This window comes from Geotrypetes seraphini, chromosome 18 (genome assembly GCF_902459505.1).
Source record: "Geotrypetes seraphini chromosome 18, aGeoSer1.1, whole genome shotgun sequence".
NCBI lineage: Eukaryota > Metazoa > Chordata > Amphibia > Gymnophiona > Dermophiidae > Geotrypetes > Geotrypetes seraphini.
This window is the reverse complement of record NC_047101.1, coordinates 1,059,145-1,081,324: the sequence shown is the minus strand read 5'-3', so window position 1 is coordinate 1,081,324 and position 22,180 is coordinate 1,059,145. Positions and strand designations below refer to the sequence as shown.

Sequence of the window (22,180 nt, the reverse complement as noted above, 5' to 3'; positions counted from 1 at the left end):
GTACAATGGTTTTTATATGGATTGTCTCCTTTGTATTCACTGGATTTAATCTCTTTACAATCAGGGAGAACAGGTCATCAGTCTCGAAATTTGGGACCTGGGTTGGCCACTGTTGGAAACAGGATACTGAGCTTGATGGATCTTCGGTCTGTCCCCGTAGGTTCTTATTATATTATGTAAGTTTCCAGGTCCTAAAGAGATAAAGCAGTTTAGTCATTGGTTTAGGTCTCTCTATTTTTTTTTTTTTATCAGGCACCTACAATGTGGAATAAACAAAGAAAAACAATGACTAGGATTAAACCCAGTTAAACAATCATAATATGAATAATTTGTCTACAATTAATCCCTTAAATAAATGTGTTTTTAATCATTTTTTTAGGTGATTTGTTGTAGTCAAATGATTCATATTATGATTGTTTAACTGGGTTTAATCCTAGTCATTTTGGTTTTCTTTGTGATCTCTTTGGGGTCAGAGCAGAATATAAATCATAATGTAACATACTGTAACTTCTTTGGAACACAGAAAATGAAAACTGAGAATTCAGGATGGAAAAGATTCCCTGTTGGAGAGAATGATCATTTTAAACTCCTTTCATAGCAAGAATTGAGCTTTCTATCAGGAGCTGACACTACAAACCTTTAGGTGTCTGTCCGTCCTTCGTTTCTGGTGCATAAACAATTGAAGGGCTTTTTTCCAAAACCCATTAGTTGTATGAGAAGAAAATTCAAATTTTCATGTAAATTCAAGTTTCAAGTTTATTAAAATTTTTGATTAATCGCTTAATCTTGCTTCAAAGCGATGTACATACATAAAAGAAAATATTTAAATTACAACTTTAAGATAAAATTGCATTTTTAAAATTAATAATAAAACATTAATTAATATATAACCATTAAATTAAAAAAAAAAACTGTATACAAATTAACAAACATGAATGAAGGGAAGAAGGGGAAGTGAAATACAATTTATAATAGAAAAGAAGGTAGGGAAAAACATAAGGATGGGAGTTCAAAGAATTGTCGAAAGCAGCATTATTGAATTCAAGGGAAGAACTTGTTAATCAAAAGCATCTTTAAAAATGTATTTTTCATTCCCTACAAGAGGTGTAGTAAAATATACATTCAAAAAGCTGAAACATGATAATTATATGTGTTATATATGTTTAAAAAATGTTGAATTTGAGAGAAACCTTTATATTTCATTCTATACCAGTCTTATTGCATAAATCTTGAACTGAATCATTTAATATGCCAGGTACAATGTGTTAAAATATTGAACTAAGAACAGCAAAACTTTTTCTGTTGCCTGTTTATCCAAAAGGTCACATTAGATGAGCAAAGAAACTAAAGTTGTAGATGCTGAGAGCAGATACATGTCACAACCCAACTTTTAATTCTCAGTTGAGAACATGAAATACATTTCCAAGTAGTTTGCATAGCCCTAGCACACTGCATTATTGGCTCTGGCGTGCCATGCCTACCTGGAATGTTACAGCCAGAGAGTGGCATTCGCTTTCCTTGCATCTTGCTTTTCAAATAGTTTCTTAAAAGGCTGACAATGTCAGTGGAGGACAAGGCCGCAACACAGAAGCTTGGTTGATAACTGCACGAGATAGATGGTGGTTTGCCCTGAGTAAAATGCACTTTCATCTTTTTTATGTTCGTCTGCTACTTTTCTGGACATTGTGGGCCAGATTCTGAAAATGGCGCCTACAAAAACATGGTCAACACCAAAAAGTCCAACAGGACAGAGAGCCCATGGGTATAAAACAGCACAAAAGGAAGTGGGAACGGACAATGAACGCTCCACTGAAGATCACTGATGTAAGACCAACTTGTTTATTTCAGAAAAGGACACAAACAGCGGAGTGTTCATTGTCCATTCCCACTTCCTTTGTGCTGCCTACATAAACATGTCAGTCGCATGTAGGCGCTGTTACCAGAATCGTGGCTTATGTCTAACAAAGGCGCTGTAAAGTACACCAGGGTTTTGCGGGCCTACATTACTGGCACCTATGTTTGATGAGAATTGCGTTTACAGAGGCACCTAAGGTCATTTGTGGTGTAAACCAAGCCTACGTTTACCTCAAATGCTGTTAGGCACCTTTGTAGATGCGATTACTGCATCGTTTTTTGTAGGTACCTGCAGGCGCCTACTATTTTTTAAATGACTTTTTAATTGTTTTTAAATGATGCGATCAATTATGGCGCCAATTAATACAAGTTTAAACAATTAAATGAGATGGTGGTAGGGCGCCTCCTGCCATCTCACTTACTTCGCCGTTACTAGAATCAGGCCCAGTGTTTATTTGAAGGCCTGATGTCACATTGGGTCAGTCACGTGACTTGCTTGAGCCTCATCTATTGGCTACAAGACTTCCCTGGTTTGGGAATTAACATCCTCTTGAACTTGGAAACAAATATATTTTTTTAACTGGCTGCAGACAAAGGATAAACAAAGTTTTGATCTCAACAATTAATTACACTGATAGATAACAATATCCGATGTCCATAAAACACTATAACCCTTTTTGTTTTTTTGCCAAAAGTGGACTTAGTGGGTTTTGGATATAAGCCCTTTCATTGTACTTCACAAGTCACATTCAGTATACAAATTCTGTAGTTATGTCAGTAACAGTAACACAATTCCCAAATGGGTTCGTTTGGAAATATTAGAGTAATGAACATCAGTCCTAAGCCAGGACATGCAGGGTGTCATCTCTGTCACGCTAATTTGCTACTAATACTCACCGTGGCACCTGCATTGTGCCAAAGAGCTTCCCTTTGCAGTTCACAAGTTGTAGCTTTTGATTTAATCTAATCTAACCTTGTACATTCATGTTCTGCCAACTCCCTAATAAAAGTCCAAGGTGGATTACAATCAAGAACAAAAAATTCAGCACAACAAATTAAAAGAAAATAACTTACAGAATCAAGTTACAAATTCAAAGCTTATTGAAGTGTGCTTGAAAATTCCTTTTTAATTAAGCCTGTGGCACCCAAAACAATGGGAAATATTTCTGTATCGTTTAGCCCCATTTTCATGGTCTGGGACTGCATTTCTTGGTAGGTGAGAATTTTCTCAGCACAATTCATAATCACTTGGGAGTGACACTTCTACGATCAATGCTGTCCTGGAGCTTTTTTCTCTTTTACTATTATGCCTGGTTTCCTTGGAATGAGGATGTCCCATTTCTCTTAGGGTTGTGAACCCAGTCCTTCTCTAGTATAGCAATGTTGAAATCTGCCACCTTATTGTGCCTTTCTGAACAGAAATGGTTGCTTTCAAAATTTCACGGCCAGTTATGAGATAAGAATCATTATCATATCTTTCTTACAAAATCTACAGATGTCAAGTTCTGGTCCTTGGGTTTCACTTCACCTCTCCTTACTCCCTGTCTTCCTGATTAAACAGCAGATTATAGAGACTGGGGTAAAGGCAGAGTTGATTTCTGTGCTCAAACACTAGTGACATTTTTCAGTGGGGTCAATTGTGCATCTCTCTCCCTCTCAATATCTGTGTCTCTTTTCCTCCTCCATCTTTGTGCATGTCTATCTGTCTCTTCCTCCATCTCTGCATATGTGTCTGGCTGGGTCTATATCCAGCTGAGTATCTCGTCCTCTCCATCTATGTCTGCTCTGCCTCCGTATGTCTTTCCTCTCTCTGTGCCTGTTTCCTCTATCTGTGTATGTGTGTATTTGTATACACTTTCTTATGGGAGCGGTGTGATATAAATACTTTCTGTTTTTGAGCCAGTAAAATCCACTGGTACAAAAGTATCTTCTGTCTGCAGATTTTGCACCTGCTTTGTGAGCCCCAAAATGACGAGGACACCAAAACAGCCACAGCCCTGGGTACTGCTGTGTTCAGTAGCTGTTCAGGCACTTGGAGACATGCAGTCAATCACCAGAGTTACGGAGGTTGTTCTGCTGAAGTGACATCATAATGAGAGTATGATGTCACAAGTTGCTGCCCAGAGAACCCTAGTGCGGCTTCAGCACAGATTTACTGAGCTGCAGAGAGTTAGTTCGGCTTTCAGCTTCATATTTCAAAACGAATTTCCAGTTCCAGGGTCTGATGGGAGACTGGAAAACTTATATCAACACATTCCTGAAGGAGAACAATGTGGAAGACATGGCTATTGTTGGACATGCTGATAACAGATCAGTGTGGGCTTCCAAGCCAGGGGGGCTGTTGGCTGCCATCTCCCCCCAGGAGGTGGGAGTGATCACAGGGCAGGATCGAAAGGGTTTTCTGCAAACAGGCATTACGGTGGCGGGTAAGAAGTGCAGTGTGATCCGTGACAATCTTCTAAAGGAGAATGACTCTGTAATGGACATCCGAACCAAGGCAGGTGATGGCAGATCCATCTGTGTTGGGATGACCCACAAGGCTCTGGTCTTCATGATGGGACAGAAGGGGGTCCATGGTGGAGCTCTGAACAAAAAGGTGCATGATATTGTGAAGGTCATGAAAGCCAGTGGAAGCTGAGGAGTGATGACCCATATGAAATCCAGGAGAAACCACACAGAAGCTCCATTCTTTTGGAGGAAGAATTAAAAAACAACTTCATTTCCCACTACTGCTCTTGTGTGTCTTCAGTGCTAATTAAGTTGGGCTGATGTTTGGGATAAGGATGGCTACTGAACACATGAATCTGTAGTAGTGGACGAGAGTTGACATTTTTAAGCAGGATCGTTAAGCAGCTTCTGGATATTCAAATGCCGGGAGCCACAGATGCCCCAACATTGAATAGCCAGAGTTAGATCAGCCTGTGGTCAGAACATAAGAAACGCCTTCACCGGATCAGACCTTAGGTCCATCTAGTCTGGCGTGTGCGGGTCGCCGGACTAGATGGACCTAAGGTCTGATCCGATGAAGGCGTTTCTTATGTTCTTATGTTCTGACCACAGGCTGACCTAACTCTGGCTATTCAATGTTGGGGCCTCTGTGGCTCCCGGCATTTGAATATCCAGGTATGTCCGTCCACTGACTTGAATGTTCTCCAGGCACCAACTGTTTTGCTGTCTGAACTTCATGCATTTATGAAGCCGGGAGCCCTGTAATGACAGGGTCATAAATCTAACCACTAGGTGTCACCGCTACACCATAATAACCATGGCTCTGTCCTCTCAGGAGCTGCAAGTGTTGCCTCCATAACATCCTCATCCCCAGTCTGCATTGTGAATTGAAAACCTAGCCTAGGGGAGTAGAGTTGAACCCAGGTCCGGAAGTATTACTAGACCAGTCTCAGAACTCTTTAGGTTTTAAACAGAGATGGAAAAGGGACAGGAGTGGGGTGGTGAGAATATGATGACTGACAAAATGCAGGGAAGAGCTACAGGCTGGAGAAGGTGAGACTTACAGCTCTGTAAAGGAATGCTAGGGCAAATTCTAGAAGAAGCGTCCAGATGTTAGGCACTGTTCAAAATTGGTGCTGTTTAATGAATCATGCTGAGCGGCACCTACATGAGTGCTTAAGCACACTTAAGAGCAGCAATTCTCAACAAGCCACGCCCACGCCTCTCATGCATAGGGCCTATGTTTTTTAAGGCCGCCTACATTTTTAGAGGTGCCTTGTTGCAGAATTGCTCGCTCTTGATAGGCGCCTACGTTTCAATTGCTGATTAAAAAGTTTAATTGAGCTCATTATTCAATTTAGATAGGCGCCTATCTAGTTTGGCGCCTCCAGAATAGGTGCCTAACATTAGGCGCTGGTTACAGAATTTGGACCGATATGGTAAAAACTGTGTGATGGAAGGAACTGGAGGAAAAGTGATGTGAAATGTGAGGGTGAGGTAAGGGGTGAGACAATGACGACTATTTATCACTTATCTAGTGATGAAAGGCGTACGCAGCGCTGTACATTTTGAAATTTATAGATAGTCCCTGTGCAGAAGAGCTTACAATCTAACTTGGACAGACAGACATGACATATAGGGTTGAACTTCTCCAAGACAGAGTGGTAGATCAGATGCCAATAAACAAAAACATATGAGAGGTGGAAGAGCAGGTTAGCACTGGGAAGGACCAGGCAGGTGGCAATAAAGACAGGTTTGAGATCAGAAAGGAACAGAGTTCCAACAGCACTGTTACATCTGTAATAAATAGTAATGTGCAAAAAAGAGCATAACCTGCAGAAAGACTGAAAGAGAGTTTAAAACCATATGTCCCGTGGATTGGATCTTTAGAGTACAGGAAGCAACTCAGTCTACTTTAAAGCAAGTCTCATTAGACTTGCACAAGAGTTCCTTCCTATACCGCAGAGCTGTAAGAAGTAAGATTGTGAGAGTTACAGAGCTGGAAGTAACAGCTCAGAAGAGGCGGGAGACTGGCAGAAGTGACAACCTTGGCAACTTGGGGTGGGATGACATGAGCAGTTCAGGGGATAGAATCAATTCAGTTTGCACCAGAAATACCATACTTTACAGCCAGCCATGCAAAAAGCATCTAAAAATCTTTTTCTATTTTCATCCTTTTGGAGTTCGTAAATCTGGTCAATACTGCCTTCTAGAATTTGCCAGTGGGAAAAAAAGTCTAGTTACTGATTCATAGAAAATGGAACCTGACCATGAAGTATTTTATGAATCAATGTGCTAAGTTTAAAAATAATACACTCCATGTAGAAATCTGGCTCGCATCCTTTTCTGAATTTTCTCAGATCATTCAGTGTAAATAACATATTACATTTATTGATTTAAAAATGAAAGCCTGCACTATCAATGAAAATTGATCACATTTTTGCCACAATTGTTCATAGTAGAATCTAGTACTACCCCTGAGAAGCTTCTAGTGGGAAATGTACTCTGTCAGTAGTCAGAGCTACATGAGGGTCTCAGTCTGTGAGAGCCAGGAGCTCTTTGCACTGACGTTTCACCAACTGGGAGATAATCATATCTGCAGCACTTACCACAAAAGACAAGGTCCATTGTGTGCTATTATTTGGAGTCAGCATTTGGGGTTTTTTGGCTGCTGCCTGCATCATGCCCAGATATTTAATGCAAGGCCATGTCTGGACACTGGCATTGAATAATCAGGTTTATGCCGCTGGCTATCGCTTTAGCTACATGGGAAAAAAGCCTGCCTCCCATCCCCAGAGCTCCCCCTGTGTCCACACTGGGAAGGGGCTGTCTCTCTCCTCACCTCCTGAGCTTCCAATCCAAAACTGGAAGGAGATGGTCTCTCTTGTTCTTACCTTCATAGTGGGTGACCTACCTGTTCTACATTGAAAGAAACTCCATTTTCCAGAGCTCTCTGTGGTTGAGCTCCCCACATCCCTTTTTTCTATTTTCATAATTAGTTCTCAAAAAAGGAGTCTGCAACTAAATTATTTACAATACAAACACTGTGTGACAGAGGATTTCCTGATGGTGAAATGGGAGACAAAGAGCCATGTGTGTCTGATGCCTTATGCATGGTTTTAAGCATTCAGGTCTGAGTGTACATGAGTGTGCAAATGTTGAGTTCTCCATGTCTGTGTGTGTGTTCACGTGCATGCATGTGTGTTTTCTGTGGGTGATTGTGCAACCTGCTAATTGCTTCTGAAGTTCTGTAAAGCAGGTCAAAGCCACAACCGAGCAGCTGTAGCCACCCTCATGCAGATTCCTTCATTTTAAGATTCTGACAGCTGTTTAGGTCAGAAAATGTTGTGAAATTGTGGCATTAGCATTTCAGAGAGAATCCCAGCTTATTTTGGCAGAAAGTTAACAAGCAAATTGTCAATGGAGTAATTGATCTGAAATTGGAAAGATCTGGGCAACTGAATGCTAGCCAGTGAATTTTCCAAAGATCAGATGTAAGAAGAGAACCAAATTCAGAGCATAGGACCAGGGCAGGATTAATTTGTCGAGGGCCCCTAGGCACACAAGTACACTGGGCCCCACCCCACCCCAACATGCGCCCAGGCAGAAACAGGAAGCTGCGTCAGAGGGAAGCTTTGGACAAGCAGCACCGCTTGCACAATTACAGTTCCCGTTGCCTTTCTTACTTTCCTTCGATTGGAGAGGACGCGTTGCCGATCGGGGTGGGGCCTGCATTGCCGATCAGGGGGGCACATGTTGCCGATCGATGCTGGAGGGGCCCATCGCCATTTGGAAAAAACAGTGTTGATGCCCTCCATCGGGCCCCCCTGACCATTTCGGGCCTAGTCATGTGCCTACTTGGCCTATTGGTTAATCCTGCCCTGCATAAGACAGGACTTCACAGGCAGAGAGATCTACGAGAACACTGTGGGATGCAGCAAGGTCTCATTTCCTCCATGGGATGCACATGCCTGCTCTACCTGTGGCATAGAGCAACTCTTGTACACCCCTCTCTATCCTTACAAAACTTGTTGCATCTCTATCATCAGATCCAGTAAAGCTAGTCTGCAGTGTCTGTAGCTGGTGCAGAATATGGCTGCTAGGCTCATTAGTGGAACCAAAAGAGTAGAACATATTACGCCAGCTCTGTACCAGCTGCATTGGTTACAGAGCATATACATATGGATTTAGTCAAGGCCAGTCTACTATATTTCTTCAAAGAGGTCAATAAACATGTGGATAAAGGTGAGCTGGTTGATATTATGTATTTAGATTTTCAAAAGGCATTTGATAAAGTACCTTATGAAAACTTCTGAGGAAATTAGAAAGTCATGGGATAGGAGGATGGATTAAGAACTGGCTAAAAGAGAGAAAACAGAGAATAGGTTGAAATAGTCAATATTCTTAATGGAGAAGGGTAAATAGTGGGGTTCCCCAGAGGTTTGCACTGGGACCGCTGTTTTTTTAAACATATTTATCAATGATCTAGAGATAAGAACATAAGAATTGCCACTGCTGGGTCAGACCAATGGTCCGTCGTGCCTAGCAGTCCGCTCACGCGGCGGCTCCCAGGTCAAAGACCAGTGCTCTAAATGAGTCCAGCCTCACCTGCGTATGTTCCAGTTACCCTTTAGTTGGGTAAACTCTTACAGAATCCTGCAAGGCTCTCCTCTTTCACCTACATTGTTCAACATATACCTTGCCCATTGGGGAACTTACTACAAAGCTTAAAAGTTAAATTTTATATCTGTGCGGACGATATCACCATTGTTATTCCCCTTACTTCTCTGACCCCCAAGACTAAGATTCATCTAACATCCATTCTAAAGCAAATAGAACTATGGATGACCAAATTCAAATTGAAGCTCAACACTGACAAAACCAAATTTTTCCTTGCAAGCCCCAACGACAAAATCAAAGACACATCGATCTCCTTGAATGGTCAGGACTTCCCTATTGACCACTCCATTAAAATCCTGGGAGTCACCCTGGACTGCCACCTCACTCTAAATGCTCACACAGATTTATTGGTTAAAAAATGCTTTTCGGTACTATGGAAACTCAGAACCATCAGAAAATACTTTGATGCTACAACCTTCCGCTTACTGGTTCAATATTCCATCCTAAGCTTGCTCGATTATTGCAACATCCTTTACTTGGGATCATTCAAAAAAACCATTATAAGACTCATAGTCATTCAAAATTCGGCAGTTCGACTGATTTTTGGGATGAAGAAATGGGAACACATAAGCCTCTACTATCAAAAACTCCATTGGTTGCCCCTGGAGGAGCGAATCCTGTTTAAGTTCTCTTGTCTATGTTATAAATCAATATTTGATCCGGCCCCCGCTTACCTAGTTTCCCATTTTAATCTGGCAAGTTCTTTTAGGCCCACCCGAAGAATACATCTGTTCACCTACCCATCAATGAAAGCCTGCCACTAGAAAAGATTCTGGGACAGAACTCTTGCCTTCCAGGCAGGCAAATGGAACGATTGGCTTAGTAACTTTATCACGCTCTCCTCATCCTATTTCAATTTTAGAAAATGAGTAAAAATGAGTTTGTTCAATCGATTTGTAAACTAAGAATCTATACAGCTCTGCTAAGATCTATATAGCTTTCCAATTCTTTCATTAAGAACATAAGAACATAAGAAGTTGCCTCCACCGGGATCAGACCAGAGGTCCATCGCACCCAGCGGTCCGCACCCGCGGCGGCCCATCAGGTCCATGACCTGTCAAGTGTTCCCTGCCCTAAAAAAAAACCTATCCTTACTTCTATCTGTATCCCTCAATCCCCTTTTCCTTCAAGAATTTATCCAAACCTTCTTTGAATCCCTGTAGTGTCTTCTGCCCCACCACTACCTCCGGGAGTGCGTTCCATGTGTCCACCACTCTCTGGGTGAAGAAGAACTTCCTGGCATTGGTTCTAAACCTATCCCCTTTCAGTTTCTCCGAGTGCCCCCTTGTACTTGTTGTTCCCCACAGTCTGAAGAATCTGTCCCTGTCTACCTTATCTATGCCTTTCAGGATCTTGAAAGTTTGTATCATGTCTCCTCTAAGTCTCCTCTTTTCCAGGGAGAACAGCCCCAGCTGTTCTAGCCTGTCGGCATATGAAAGGTTTTCCATACCTCTTACCATTTTCGTCGCTCTTCTCTGGACCCCCTCAAGCAATGCCATGTCCTTCTTGAGGTACGGCGACCAATACTGGACACAGTACTCCAAATGCGGGCGCACCATTGCACGGTACAGTGGCATGATGACTTCCTTTGTCCTGGTCGTGATACCCTTCTTGATGATACCCAGCATTCTGTTTGCTTTCTTTGAGGCTGTCGCGCATTGTGCTGATGCTTTCATTGTTGTATCCACCAGCACACCCAGGTCTCTTTCAAGGGTACTCACATCTAGCAATGTTCCCCCCATTGTATAGCTGAACATCGGGTTCTTTTTCCCAACATGCATGACCTTGCATTTCTCTATATTAAAACGCATCTGCCACTTTTTGGCCCACTCTTCCAGCTTCGTTAGGTCCCTTTGCAGGTTTTCACAGTCTTCCGTGGTTCTAACCCTGCTGCAGAGTTTGGGTCATCTGCAAATTTGATAACCTCACATTTCGTCCCTGTCTCCAGATCGTCTATAAATATATTGAACAGGAGCGGTCCCAACACCGACCCCTGCGGAACTCCGCTCGTGACCCGTTGCCAGTCTGAGTATTGGCCCTTCACTCCAACCCTCTGTTTTCTGCCCGCCAACCAGTGTTTAATCCATCGGTATACATCCCCCTCCACTCCGTGGTTCCACAGCTTCCTAAGCAGTCGTTCGTGGGGTACCTTGTCGAAAGCTTTTTGGAAGTCGAGGTAAATTATGTCTATGGGTTCCCCTTTGTCTATCTGGCTGTTTATTCCCTCAAAGAAATGTAGTAAGTTTGTGAGGCAAGACCTTCCCTTGCAGAAGCCATGTTGGCTCTCCCTCAGCTGCCCATTTTTTTCCATGTGCTCGCAGATGCTGTCCTTAATAAGTGCTTCCATCATCTTACCCGGAACCGAAGTCAAGCTCACCGGCCTGTAGTTTCCCGGGTCTCCTCTTGATCCTTTCTTAAAGATAGGCGTGACATTTGCTATTTTCCAGTCCTCCGGGATCTCCCCAGTTTTCAATGATAGATTACATATTTGCTGGAGTGTTTCCGCTATTTCCTTTCTCAGTTCTTTTAGTACCCTTGGGTGGATTCCATCCGGGCCCGGTGATTTGTCGCTTTTTAATCTATCTATCTGTCGTAGGACGTCCTCATGGCTTACTTCTATTTGCTCCAGCTTTTCATCTAGATCCCCACTTATAATCTCCTCAGGTTCTGGTACATTGGATGTGTCCTCGCTCGTGAAGACCGACGAGAAAAACTTGTTTAACCTGTCTGCTACCTCTTTTTCCTCTCTTACCACCATTATGTAAGATTGTACTGTTAACTTTGATTGTAACCTCTTCACTGATTGTCCAGCACTTCATGCTGTAAACCGCCTCGAACTTCCATGGCTTTGGCGGTATATAAGAATAAAATTATTATTATTATTTAGCAGGAACTTGTCCAACTTTGTCTTGAATCCCTAGAGGGTGTTTTCCCTTATAACAGACTCTGGAAGAGCGTTCCAGTTCTCTACCACTCTCTGTGTGAAGAAGAACTTCCTTATGTTTGTGTGGAATCTATCTCCTTTCAACTTTAGAGAGTGCCCTCTCGTTCTCCCTACCTTGGAGAGGGTGAACAATCTGCCTTTATCTGCTAAGTCTATTCCCTTCAGTATTTTGGGAATAGCTAATGAGATAATTAAATTTACTGATGATACAAAGTTGTTCAAAGCTGTTAAATTGTAAGAGGATTGTGAGAAATTGCAAAAGGACCTTGTGAAACTGGAAGATTGGGTGTCAAAATGGCAGAAGACATTTAATGTGAGCAAATGCAAAGTGATGCATGTGGAAAAGAGGAACCCGAACTATAGCTATGTGATGCAGGGTTCCACATTAGGAGTCACTGCCCAGGAAAAGGATCTAGTGTCTTTGTTGAGGATACTTTGATACCCTCAGCTCAATGTGTGGCGGCTGCTAAGAAAGCAAATAGAATGTTAGGAATTATCAGGAAAGGAATGGAAAACAAAAGATGAAAATGTTATAATGCTCTATGATATGGCCGCACTTGAATACTGTGTGCAATTCTGGTTGCAGTATCTCAAAAAACACAGCGGAATTAGAAAAGATACAGAGGAGGATGACGAAAATGATAAAAGGGATGGGACGACTTCCCTATGAGGAAAGGCTAAAGTGGCTAGGGCTCTTCAGCCTGGAGACAAGATGGCTCGGGGAGATGTGATAGAGGTCTATGAAAATACTGAGTGAACTGGAATGGGTAGATGTGAATCACTTGTGTACACTTTCCAAAAGTATTAGAACTAGGGGTCATGTGATGAACCTCCTATCTGTTCCCTCCTTGAAAATCATAGACATCAGAAGGCACGAAATGTTTTCGGTGGTAGCCCCACAACTGTAGAACGCACTACCACATTACATTAGAGATGAAAAAAACATTTCTTTATTTAAAAAACTGTTAAAAACATATCTTTTTAAAGATGCGTTTGGCATCTAACACTGAGATTTAACCCAGGAATCTTCTAAATTTTCTTTCTTTCTTTTTTCTTGTTCCCGTCCCTTTGTTTTTTTCCTTTTTTGTTTTTCTCTTTCAATTTAATAAATTGTAACTTCTCCCCGCTCTCCTTATATTTCATGTTAGTCTTGTTGAGTCAAAAAATATATGTTCTACCCTGTTAGTCTTCTATTCTTGATTTTATAAAACTGTACATCGCTTAGTAAATTTTAAATAAGCGATTTATTAAACAAAATTAAAAAAAAAACTTGAAAAAACTACTAAGTAAGTAGTATATTTAAAACAAACATAAGGTGGATAAAATATTTCTTCACTCGGTGTGCAATTAAACCGTGAAATTCATTGCTGAAAAATGTGGTGAAAGCAGTTAGCTTAGCAGGATTTTAAAAAAGTTTGTATAATTTCCTACAACAAAGTCCATAAGCTATTATTAAGATGGATATGAGGGAAATCCATTACTTATTCCTAGGATAAGCAGTACAAAATCTGTTTAATTCCTTGGGATCTTGCCAGGTACTCAAGACCTGGGTTGGCCACTGTTGGAAACAGGATATTGGACTTGATGGGCTTTCCATCTGTCCCAGTAAAGCAACTCTTATGTTCTTATATTGATGTTAGCAATTTCTAGTTGAATTGATTTTAAACTCTTATGTTTGGTCATAATAACCTGAAGCCCATTTAGCTATAGGGGACAGAGCCTTGAAACAGCAGTGGGTGAAACATGAATTCATGTCAGCTATCACTCCCCTCCAGCATGCTTTGACATTTTGATGCTGACATAAGTTATTTGCACATAGGAATCACCGATTACACTCATTATATATTTTGGAGTCAGCTGTTTGTTAAAATATGATGATTATATGGTGAGTGAGGGTGGACTGCTGTCGCTCTTCCAGAAGTGGCTCGTGGCAAGCTAGCCCATTCACAGTGTGGTGTTTTCTCAGCGTGGAGAGTCCATTGCAAAGAAGCCAGCTATTCAAGCTAAGTGGAAGGGTTGATTACATACTGTAAATGCTCTTCAATCTTTTTTTCACTATGTCCTTGTGTTGCTGTGTTTACATAGTAACATAGTAGATGACGGCAGACAAAGACCCGAATGGTCCATCCAGTCTGCCCAACCTGATTCAATTTAAATTTTTTTTTCTTCTTAGCTATTTCTGGGCAAGAATCCAAAGCTTTACCCGGTACTGTGCTTGCCTGAAAAAGTTGAGTACATTTTTGCTCTGCCATCGGGTGGGTAAGCGCAGGTTTTTCTCATTCAGAGTTTGCCAATGAGTTTTTGACTGCACCCTCCCTGATGGTAGGTTGAGGAATCAATAAGCTTTTGAAATACTTCGAGGACTTGTGTGCCTCTTGGCTGTCTAAAGCTCATTTATTTGATTTCATGGTATGCCCATTTTCTGGTTTAACACAGTTAACCAATAATCTGTCAGTGAGTAAACAGTATACTATACAATAATTTATGTAGTAGTTACACCCTGATTTATATAAACAATTATATGGTGAAATCATTCTGGAGACCACACCTTCAAAAAGATATAAACAAGATGGAGTCGGTCCAGAGGAAGGCTACTACAGTGGTCAGTGGTCTATGACGTCATAAGGCATACTGTACAGGGTCAGACTCAAAGATCTCAATATGTATACTTTGGAGGAAAGACGGGAGAGGGGAGATATGATAAAGATGTGTATGCTTTCTTGTAACCAGTTCTGTGCTCTAAAACTAACTAACAAAATACTGTAAAAACAATGTATAAATACACATGAGGCAGGTTCTGTTTGAGTTGAGAGGAAACTCTGGAATGAGGGAACATAGGATGAAGGATAGATTCAGAAGTAACCTCAGAAAATACTTTTTCACGGAAAGTTGGTGAACGCTTGGAATAGTCTCCCGGTGGAGGTGTTGGAGATGAAATATGTTGGATCTGTAAGGGGAGGAGGGGATAGAGGATGGTATGGTTGGCCAAACTGGATAGGTTATATGGTCTTTATCTGCAAGAAATGTCTAGGAAGCTCACCTCTGATCTTCCTCTGTATATATTTTTCTATATGGGATATTGTTTGTGATGTGGATGACAGTTTCTGAATATCCTGCCCTATCCCTCACAGCAAGATCTGTACTCTCCTGCCTTCACAAGGAACAGGGTAAAGGCTAGTTACACTTCCTTTCCAAATTAGAATCTTGGATACTTTCCCAGTTAAATATCCCACATGTTCTATTTGTTTTCCAAGTAAATAAGTCATCAGAAAAAGTAGAAATCTTTAATGAATATACCCCTCCTTTACAAAGATGCAGCAGTAAGAACCCTGACCCTCATAGGAATTCTATGAGCATAAGAGTCCTTACCGCCACGGCCGGCGCAAAAAAGGCTAGCACGGCTTTGTAAAGGAGGGAGATAATTATTAATGGTAATTAACAGAACCAAGTCGCAATGTTTAAATCTCTTTATAGTGCAGTGTTTGCGCAGAAGTTCAGGGTTCAAATCCCAGGCCTCCATTAGAGAGTGAAAACATTTTTTAAAAATTTCTAAAACCATTTTATTTAGGTTTTCATTTTGTTGTTTAAGTATGTTTTGTTTTTTTTTCTTTCACATAGACACCAGTTTTGAGCAAATAATAATAAGTATAATATTTTTAAACCATTTGAACCTACAGCTCAAAATGCTCACAAAGCCAACCAAGAATACTTCCACACAATCCTTGTCACAATTATAAAATCACATTTTAAAAATTAGTAGCATTAAAACTAAAGAATAAATCCAAATCTTCTGAAAGTATTTGGTGAATAACTAGATTTTCAATGATTTTCAGAATAGAAGAAAATCTTTTTCACTTAACTCTGTCGGCAAAGAACTCCACAAACTCTGAAATGCTGCACTAAAAGGGTTTCTCAAGTATTGACATCAATCGAGTGAAGGAGAATGCCGGAAGCTCAAATTGATGTAAAGGCTCTGAAACCTAGAGTTGTTTAGCTGAGTAGAACTCTCTTAGCTTGGCTCTTGCTTCAGATGTTCTTCAGAGAAAAGAGAAACCTAGCATTGTATCTGAGCTTTACAGAATCCCCTGTCATGGATGGCAGAGAATCCTGTTAAAGGCCTTTCGGAAGTCCCTGTTGAAGACAGAGTAGAAAATGGGGTTCAGGCAGCTATTACAGTAACCCACCCAGAAAAAAAAGTTGAAGAGTGGCTTGGAGACGTTGCAGCTTTGCCCGCAGACTGAATCCAGGCTATATGTGAAAAAGAAGGGGAACCAGCAGATGACAAAGCCCCCAATCACCACAGCCAGGACAAAGGTGAATCTCTTCTCCCTGAGCTGTGCTAGCCGTACCTTAGAAATAAATATGGACTGCTCTCTCCTTTGCTGTCCAGCACTCCTGCTGAACTCCCAGAACAGCCTCTTTTTTTGTGCCCTAGACACTGGCGGTGGTGGCCGTAGCTGGTGATTTGAACAGGTACTGGCACCATGATCTCGGCTAGCATCTCCCAGGTCTTCTTGGAGCTGGTTACTCTCGGAAATGTGGATATTTGTTATCTCAGCCTTGTGCCTGCTATTGGCACAGCAGGGCTCAGTTAGGTAGGACGGCCCAGCTGCTGAGCGGTTTTTAGCAGCAAAGACTGTAGATGTCCTTTGTTTAGCAACTTGGTAGATCCTGCAGTAGACCAAAATCATGATCAAGCATGGAGCGAAGAAGGAGATGGTACAAGAGGCAAGCACGTACCACATGTCATCGTTCAGCAGACACTCCCAGTCCCGGTGCTTGGACGTCACCAGTGGTGGAAATGAGATAGCAGCTGATAAGATCCAGATCATTGCAATTACACTTTTGATCCTTTTGCGAGACCTCTTTAGACCGTAAGTGATTGCCTTGGTCACTGACCAGTACCTGTCTAAGCTGATAGCACAGAGATGGACAATGGAAGAGGTACAGAAGAGAATATCCAATGTGAGGTACAGGCTGCACCAAATACTGCCAAAATGCCAGTACCCCATAACTTCATTTGCAAGTGAGAAAGGAATAATCAAGATACTCACTAAGATGTCAGCTGAGGCCAGAGATACCAGGAAGAGATTCTGTGGTGCTCGAAGGGCTGGACTTGAACAAACTGCCACCACTACTAAAGCATTACCAAAGAGTGAAGATAGGATGATGGTTAGCACTGCCAGGATGATTAGAGCTGTCCCAGCAGGGGTATATGGAAGGCTCCAGGCTTCCTTACCAGTGAAATTGGAGGTATTCAGCATGAGGTCAGCCATCCCAGTTACAATTTCCTTCCAGTTCAGGTCTTGAATTTAGCCAGTTCAGCATGAGGTAATGTGAGGAATACTTGCAGAATCCTTCCTAGATGCAAAGTTACCTGGGCAGACAAAGCGAGATTCCCCATTTTCAAGTTTAAGGAGGAATATGAGAACAGCAAGAAAGAATATTGCCAAGTTAATTAGATGAATCATTGTATAGGAGATGTGATCGTTAAAACCCACATAATCCCAGAAATACCTCAGTCATTTTTGAGAGGACCCTGAGCTGCGACAGGTGGGACTCGCCTTGGCATGGAGCATCGCAGTGCTTCCAGTAGGACTCTGGTTCTTTGACAGATGATTCATTCCTTACTGAGGGGCCCCTGGGCTGTGACAGGTGGGACTTGCTTCATTGTAAGACCCAAAATAATAGCAGATGGGATTCTTCTTGCAGAGAGGCCTGGGGCAGCTCCAGAGTTCTCTTAAAGTCTTCTCGGGAAGGACGAGTGATCACAGAGCAATCTCCTGGAGTTTTAGTGGTATCGTATTGTCAAAAGAATTCCTCTTCTGTTGCTCTTCTCTGCCTCTGGGCTTGATCTTCTGTGTTTGCTGGTGCAGGATACGACAAGCGGCAGCCAGTGATCCCTCAGTACAGCCCAAAAGCTCTTCCCACTCCAGGGGAGGGGGGGACCTGACAAAGAGAAACCCAAACACCTCAAGGCCAAATAATAGATGCTTTTATTATATTCTTAAAGGGACACCTCACTTCTGCAGTCAGACTCCATGCATGCGGTAACCTGGGATAATAACCAAATCTGAAATATAAAGAACTGCATCCCCCAATCTCATATACACAAATATCTGAATTATGCTCTATGATTTCATTTGAAGCAGAGAAATAATAATATGAATCATAGTTTATTAAAAATTTCATAAAACACTTAACATAACATTTCAAAGCGTTGTAAAGTTAAAATAAAAAATAAACAGAAGACAAAAATAGTACGAAAACAGACTTACTTGGGGAGGAGGGCAGAAGAAAAAGGAGAGCAGGGGGAAAAATTACAATTCTTAAAAAATAAAATGAACAAAGGGAATGGTTGGGAAATGTTTGAAAAATCGATAAAAGATAAAGATAAGTGAAAAGAGCTAGGAATGCATCAATCATAAAAAGAAAGCATTTCAAGCTGTTCTTGAATTTTGCCAAATTTTGTTCTGCTCTTAAATGTAATGGAAGTGAGTTCCAAATAGAGGGTGCTGTTACTGAAAAGATGGATGCATGAAGAGTGCCAATTATTTTAAGGGTATATTGGGATGAGGACCTTAAGGTTCTGGGGGGATCATATGGGAGAAGAATTCTGTCGATGAATGCTAGTCTGTTGGGTCTTAAAAGTAAGAAGGGCGATTTTATCAATGATCCGATGATGAATGGGTAACCAGTGAGCGTTCTTCAGCAAAGAAAGAAGTAAGATCCAAATAAATGTAGAGTCCAGAAATAATATTTATCATCAAAACTCAAAAACAATAGACTCTAAGGTGACACCTTTTTATTGGAGTAACAATACATTTCTTGAGCTGTTTTCAAAAGCACCTTCTTCAGGTCACAGCATAACAAGCAGCTTCGAAACCCATTGGGCACAACTTGAGAAGCAAAGCTGATTAAGGACAGCATCGTGTGGACAATACTGCCCTCTACTCACAGAAAGTAGGTGTACCGTAAAAGGGAGCAATAGGACCAGCAGTATTGCACGTACTTCAAGTTTCCGTGGCTGCCAGGAGGGCAGAGAAGAAAGGAGGAGAGGTGAGAGATACAAGAAGGAAGGAAGGGGAAATGTGGAGTTGAAGATTGAGAAAAAGGGCAGGAAGAAGGCCAAATACGGTACTAAAAGTTCCTCTACTGGGAAAAGAGGAGAAAGAAAAGTAAGTGGACAGGTCGAGAAAGAAAGAGACTAGGATCCTCCAGTGACCCCTGCCAGAAATGGATGCTTGATGGACTTTGGTATGATCCAATAAGGTAGGTCTTATATTCTTATGACACTAGGGGAGAGATATAGGAGGGAGGGAAGATGAGGAAAGGGGGAAAGATGAGCGAAGTGTGGAAAGGGAGAGAGGGCAGAGGAAAATATGAGAGAAAGAAATGAAGATTGAGGGAAGTATTTGCATCAAGGAACAAAGGCGGTGTGAGAGAGCAGGAGGAGAAGCAGATGAAAATGGAGGGTTTTAGGGAATATAAGGAAAACCAAAATAAATGAACCCAGAAATGAGGTAAGGAAAAGATGACAGAGTGAAAATGTAGAGGAAATAGTGAGAGAATAAAATTGGTAACAGAAGATGGAAACTTAAAAATCAGAGGGGACAGAAAATGTGGAAAAATTTAAAAATAATTATTAAGGAAAGGCTAGAGAAATAAAAATAAATCTAAAGTAAAATAAACTGAAAAAGAATATGAAAAGGAACATAAAGGAAGAGGAGAACGAGAAAAGAAGATTACGAAATACAAAGGTTTGAAAATATTTTACTGAACAGTCTTGCTACAGCTACAGCTCAACTGATAGGTAGAGGATGGGCTGGTGGGGTTCGAAAGAGAGATGGAGAGGGTGGAGGGTAGGAAAGAGATGTTTTTGTCTATCTGCTGGAAGGGACAGATTTAGCAATCCAAAATCACAAATAATAGACTGAGCTTTATGTGGGTGCTTGATCCAACTCCTTAAATGTGTCCAGGGAAGGGTAATTTCCATTGGGTTTAGCACCCCCAATCACTTTGAACAATTGACTCCTTTGTATCGAGCCCTTTATAAAGAAATCAAATCTGAAAATCTTTCAAAAAAGGGAAAACACTCTCAAGAGGCATTACATCTACTGGAAAGGATTATGAGACAAACCTATAACAATACCAGAAATTAAAGATTGTCTCTGGATACTTAAACCCAGAATAGCTTGTGGTCTGATAGAATATAAAACAAAATGCAAAAATGTATCAATCAGGAAATAGAGACAAAACTAAATTTATTCTATGGTCACGTCCCAAAGATATGGTCAGAGGGACTAATTACTCCAATCTACAAACCCAAGGACCCAACCCAAAGAATTAGGGAGGGATCTATGTCAACAGTAGCATTAGCAAACTGTTCTTTAATGTACCCAAGAAATGAAGAGTCAAATTCATACTGGGCTCCTTCCAAACATCAAACCACTGATCACATGGTTACCTTACAGAAACTGATTAACAAACATGTTAAAAAAAACCAACCCCTTCAGGAAGAACATTTGCATGCTTCATTGACTTCTCAAAAGCTTTCTTGGCTTACTTTGTTCCCCAAATTCCAATTCCTCTCAAAAGAGAAAAGGAATTTGGTCTCTCAAAACAAGAGTGCATCCTCAGTAACAGAAATCACTCTTTGAAGTTATCTAGATAAAAGAGGATACTTTGATGTAAAACAAATCATACCATCCTCCTGATTTTTATTTTTTACAAATTTTCAAATATATTCAAGACAATTCTTGATAACAGAAATATTATGAAAAAACCCCCAAACAATCCACCTCATACATACCAGCAAATACTCATAACAAAGATCAATTAAATCACACAAAAAAGAGGAAATATTAAGGAAATTTTAAAAAAGGGGTGGAGAGGGCAAATAAAGAAATTACTTCCAGTAAGCAGGAAATTTAACTGGAGCAAAATGGTAAATAAAGGCAATTTCATATAGAGGTAGAAGACCTAAATTTTAAATGGGCATCATCTTGCCAAATTAGGAGATGGGATAGAAAATGTCACAACTTTAGGAGGTTTCCTTGCTTCCCCAAAATCCTTAAATTGTTCTGGATCTAGGAAAACATATGATTCCAACTCAAATTTGACAAAACATTTACATGGAAACTGAAGGAAAAAAGTCCCTCCTAAGGCCATATAGGGAAATACAATATAAACTGATACGCAGACAACAATATCACAAAATTAAAATAAAACAATCAACAAGAACCAAGAGGAAAGGGGGGAGAAATACATTTTCATAAAAGGAAAGAAAAACACTTAGGACTCCTTTTATGAAGGTGCACTAAGGGTTTTACTGCATGTACCGGATTAGCGTGCGCTAGCCAAAAATCTACCGCCTGCTCAAAAGAAGGCGGTAGGAGTTAGCGCATGCGGCATTTTAGCGCACACTATTCCACGCGTTAAGGCCCTAGCGTGCCTTTGTAAAAGGAGCCCTTAAGCTAAAAACAACATGGTTGGGTAAAAGAAAAGTGAAAGGAAGAAAAAAAGAACATAAGCAGTGCCTCTGCTGGGTCAGACCAGAGGTCCATCATGCCCAGCAGTCCGCTCACGCGGCGGCCAATCAGGTCCAGGACCTGTAGAGTAATCCTCTATCTATACCCTTCTATCCCCTTTTCCTTCAGGAAATCATCTACTCCCTTCTTGAACCCCAATACTGTACTCTGTCCTATCACACCCTCTGGAAGCGCATTCCAGGTGTCCACCACCCTTTGGATGAAGAAGAACTTCCTAGCATTAGTTCTAAATCTGTCCCCTCTTAATTTTTCCAAATGCCTTCTCGATCTTGTAGTTTTCAAAAGTTTGAAGAATCTGTCCCTCTCCACTTTCTCTATGCCCTTCTTGATCTTGTAAGTCTCTATCATGTCCCCTCTAAGTCTCCGCTTCTCTAGGGAAAAGAGACCCAGTTTCTCCAATCTCTCAGCGTATGAAGGAAAAGGGGATAGAAGGGTATAGATAGAGGATTACTATACAGATCCTGGACCTGATTGGCCGCCGCATGAGTGGACTGCTGGGCATGATGGACCTCTGGTCTGATCCAGCAGAGGCACTGCTTATGTTCAACAAAACTACTCAAAAAGCATTTTTCACCATGCGCAACCTACGAAAAATAAGAAAATTCTTCGAAAAAGATCACTACAGGATCATAGTCCAATCCCTTGTCCTAGGACTAGTGGACTATTGCAATATCCTCTACCTTCCATGCCCCACAAACTTGAT

General features: G+C 41.2%; 2 protein-coding genes across 3 annotated transcripts; one reads left to right on the top strand and one right to left on the bottom strand.

Moving 5' to 3' along the window:
- Nucleotides 1-14: 14 nt before the first annotated feature.
- LOC117351771 (alpha-2Db adrenergic receptor-like) lies at nucleotides 15-17,758 on the bottom strand. 2 transcript variants are annotated; one of them, XM_033927573.1, is made up of 2 exons: nucleotides 16,111-17,758; nucleotides 15-191 (listed from the first exon to the last, which is right to left on the bottom strand). In XM_033927573.1, the coding sequence occupies exons 1-2, from the start codon at nucleotides 17,200-17,202 to the stop codon at nucleotides 168-170; spliced, it is 1,116 nt and encodes a 371-aa protein (XP_033783464.1). In that variant the 5' UTR covers nucleotides 17,203-17,758; the 3' UTR covers nucleotides 15-167. The 2 variants fall into 2 exon arrangements, with proteins under 2 accessions (XP_033783464.1, XP_033783463.1); XM_033927572.1 differs by lacking the exon at nucleotides 15-191 and having other exon boundaries at nucleotides 15,548-17,303; nucleotides 17,444-17,758.
- On the top strand, nucleotides 4,079-4,492 carry PFN3 (profilin 3). Its single transcript, XM_033927574.1, has one exon. The coding sequence runs from the start codon at nucleotides 4,079-4,081 to the stop codon at nucleotides 4,490-4,492; it is 414 nt and encodes a 137-aa protein (XP_033783465.1).
- Nucleotides 17,759-22,180: the final 4,422 nt, after the last annotated feature.

Excerpts from the sequence above, each read along its gene's own strand:
- LOC117351771 (XM_033927572.1), bottom strand. The coding sequence starts at position 17,202 with ATGGCTGACCTCATGCTGAATACCTCCAATTTCACTGGTAAGGAAGCC.
- PFN3 (XM_033927574.1), top strand. The coding sequence starts at position 4,079 with ATGGGAGACTGGAAAACTTATATCAACACATTCCTGAAGGAGAACAAT.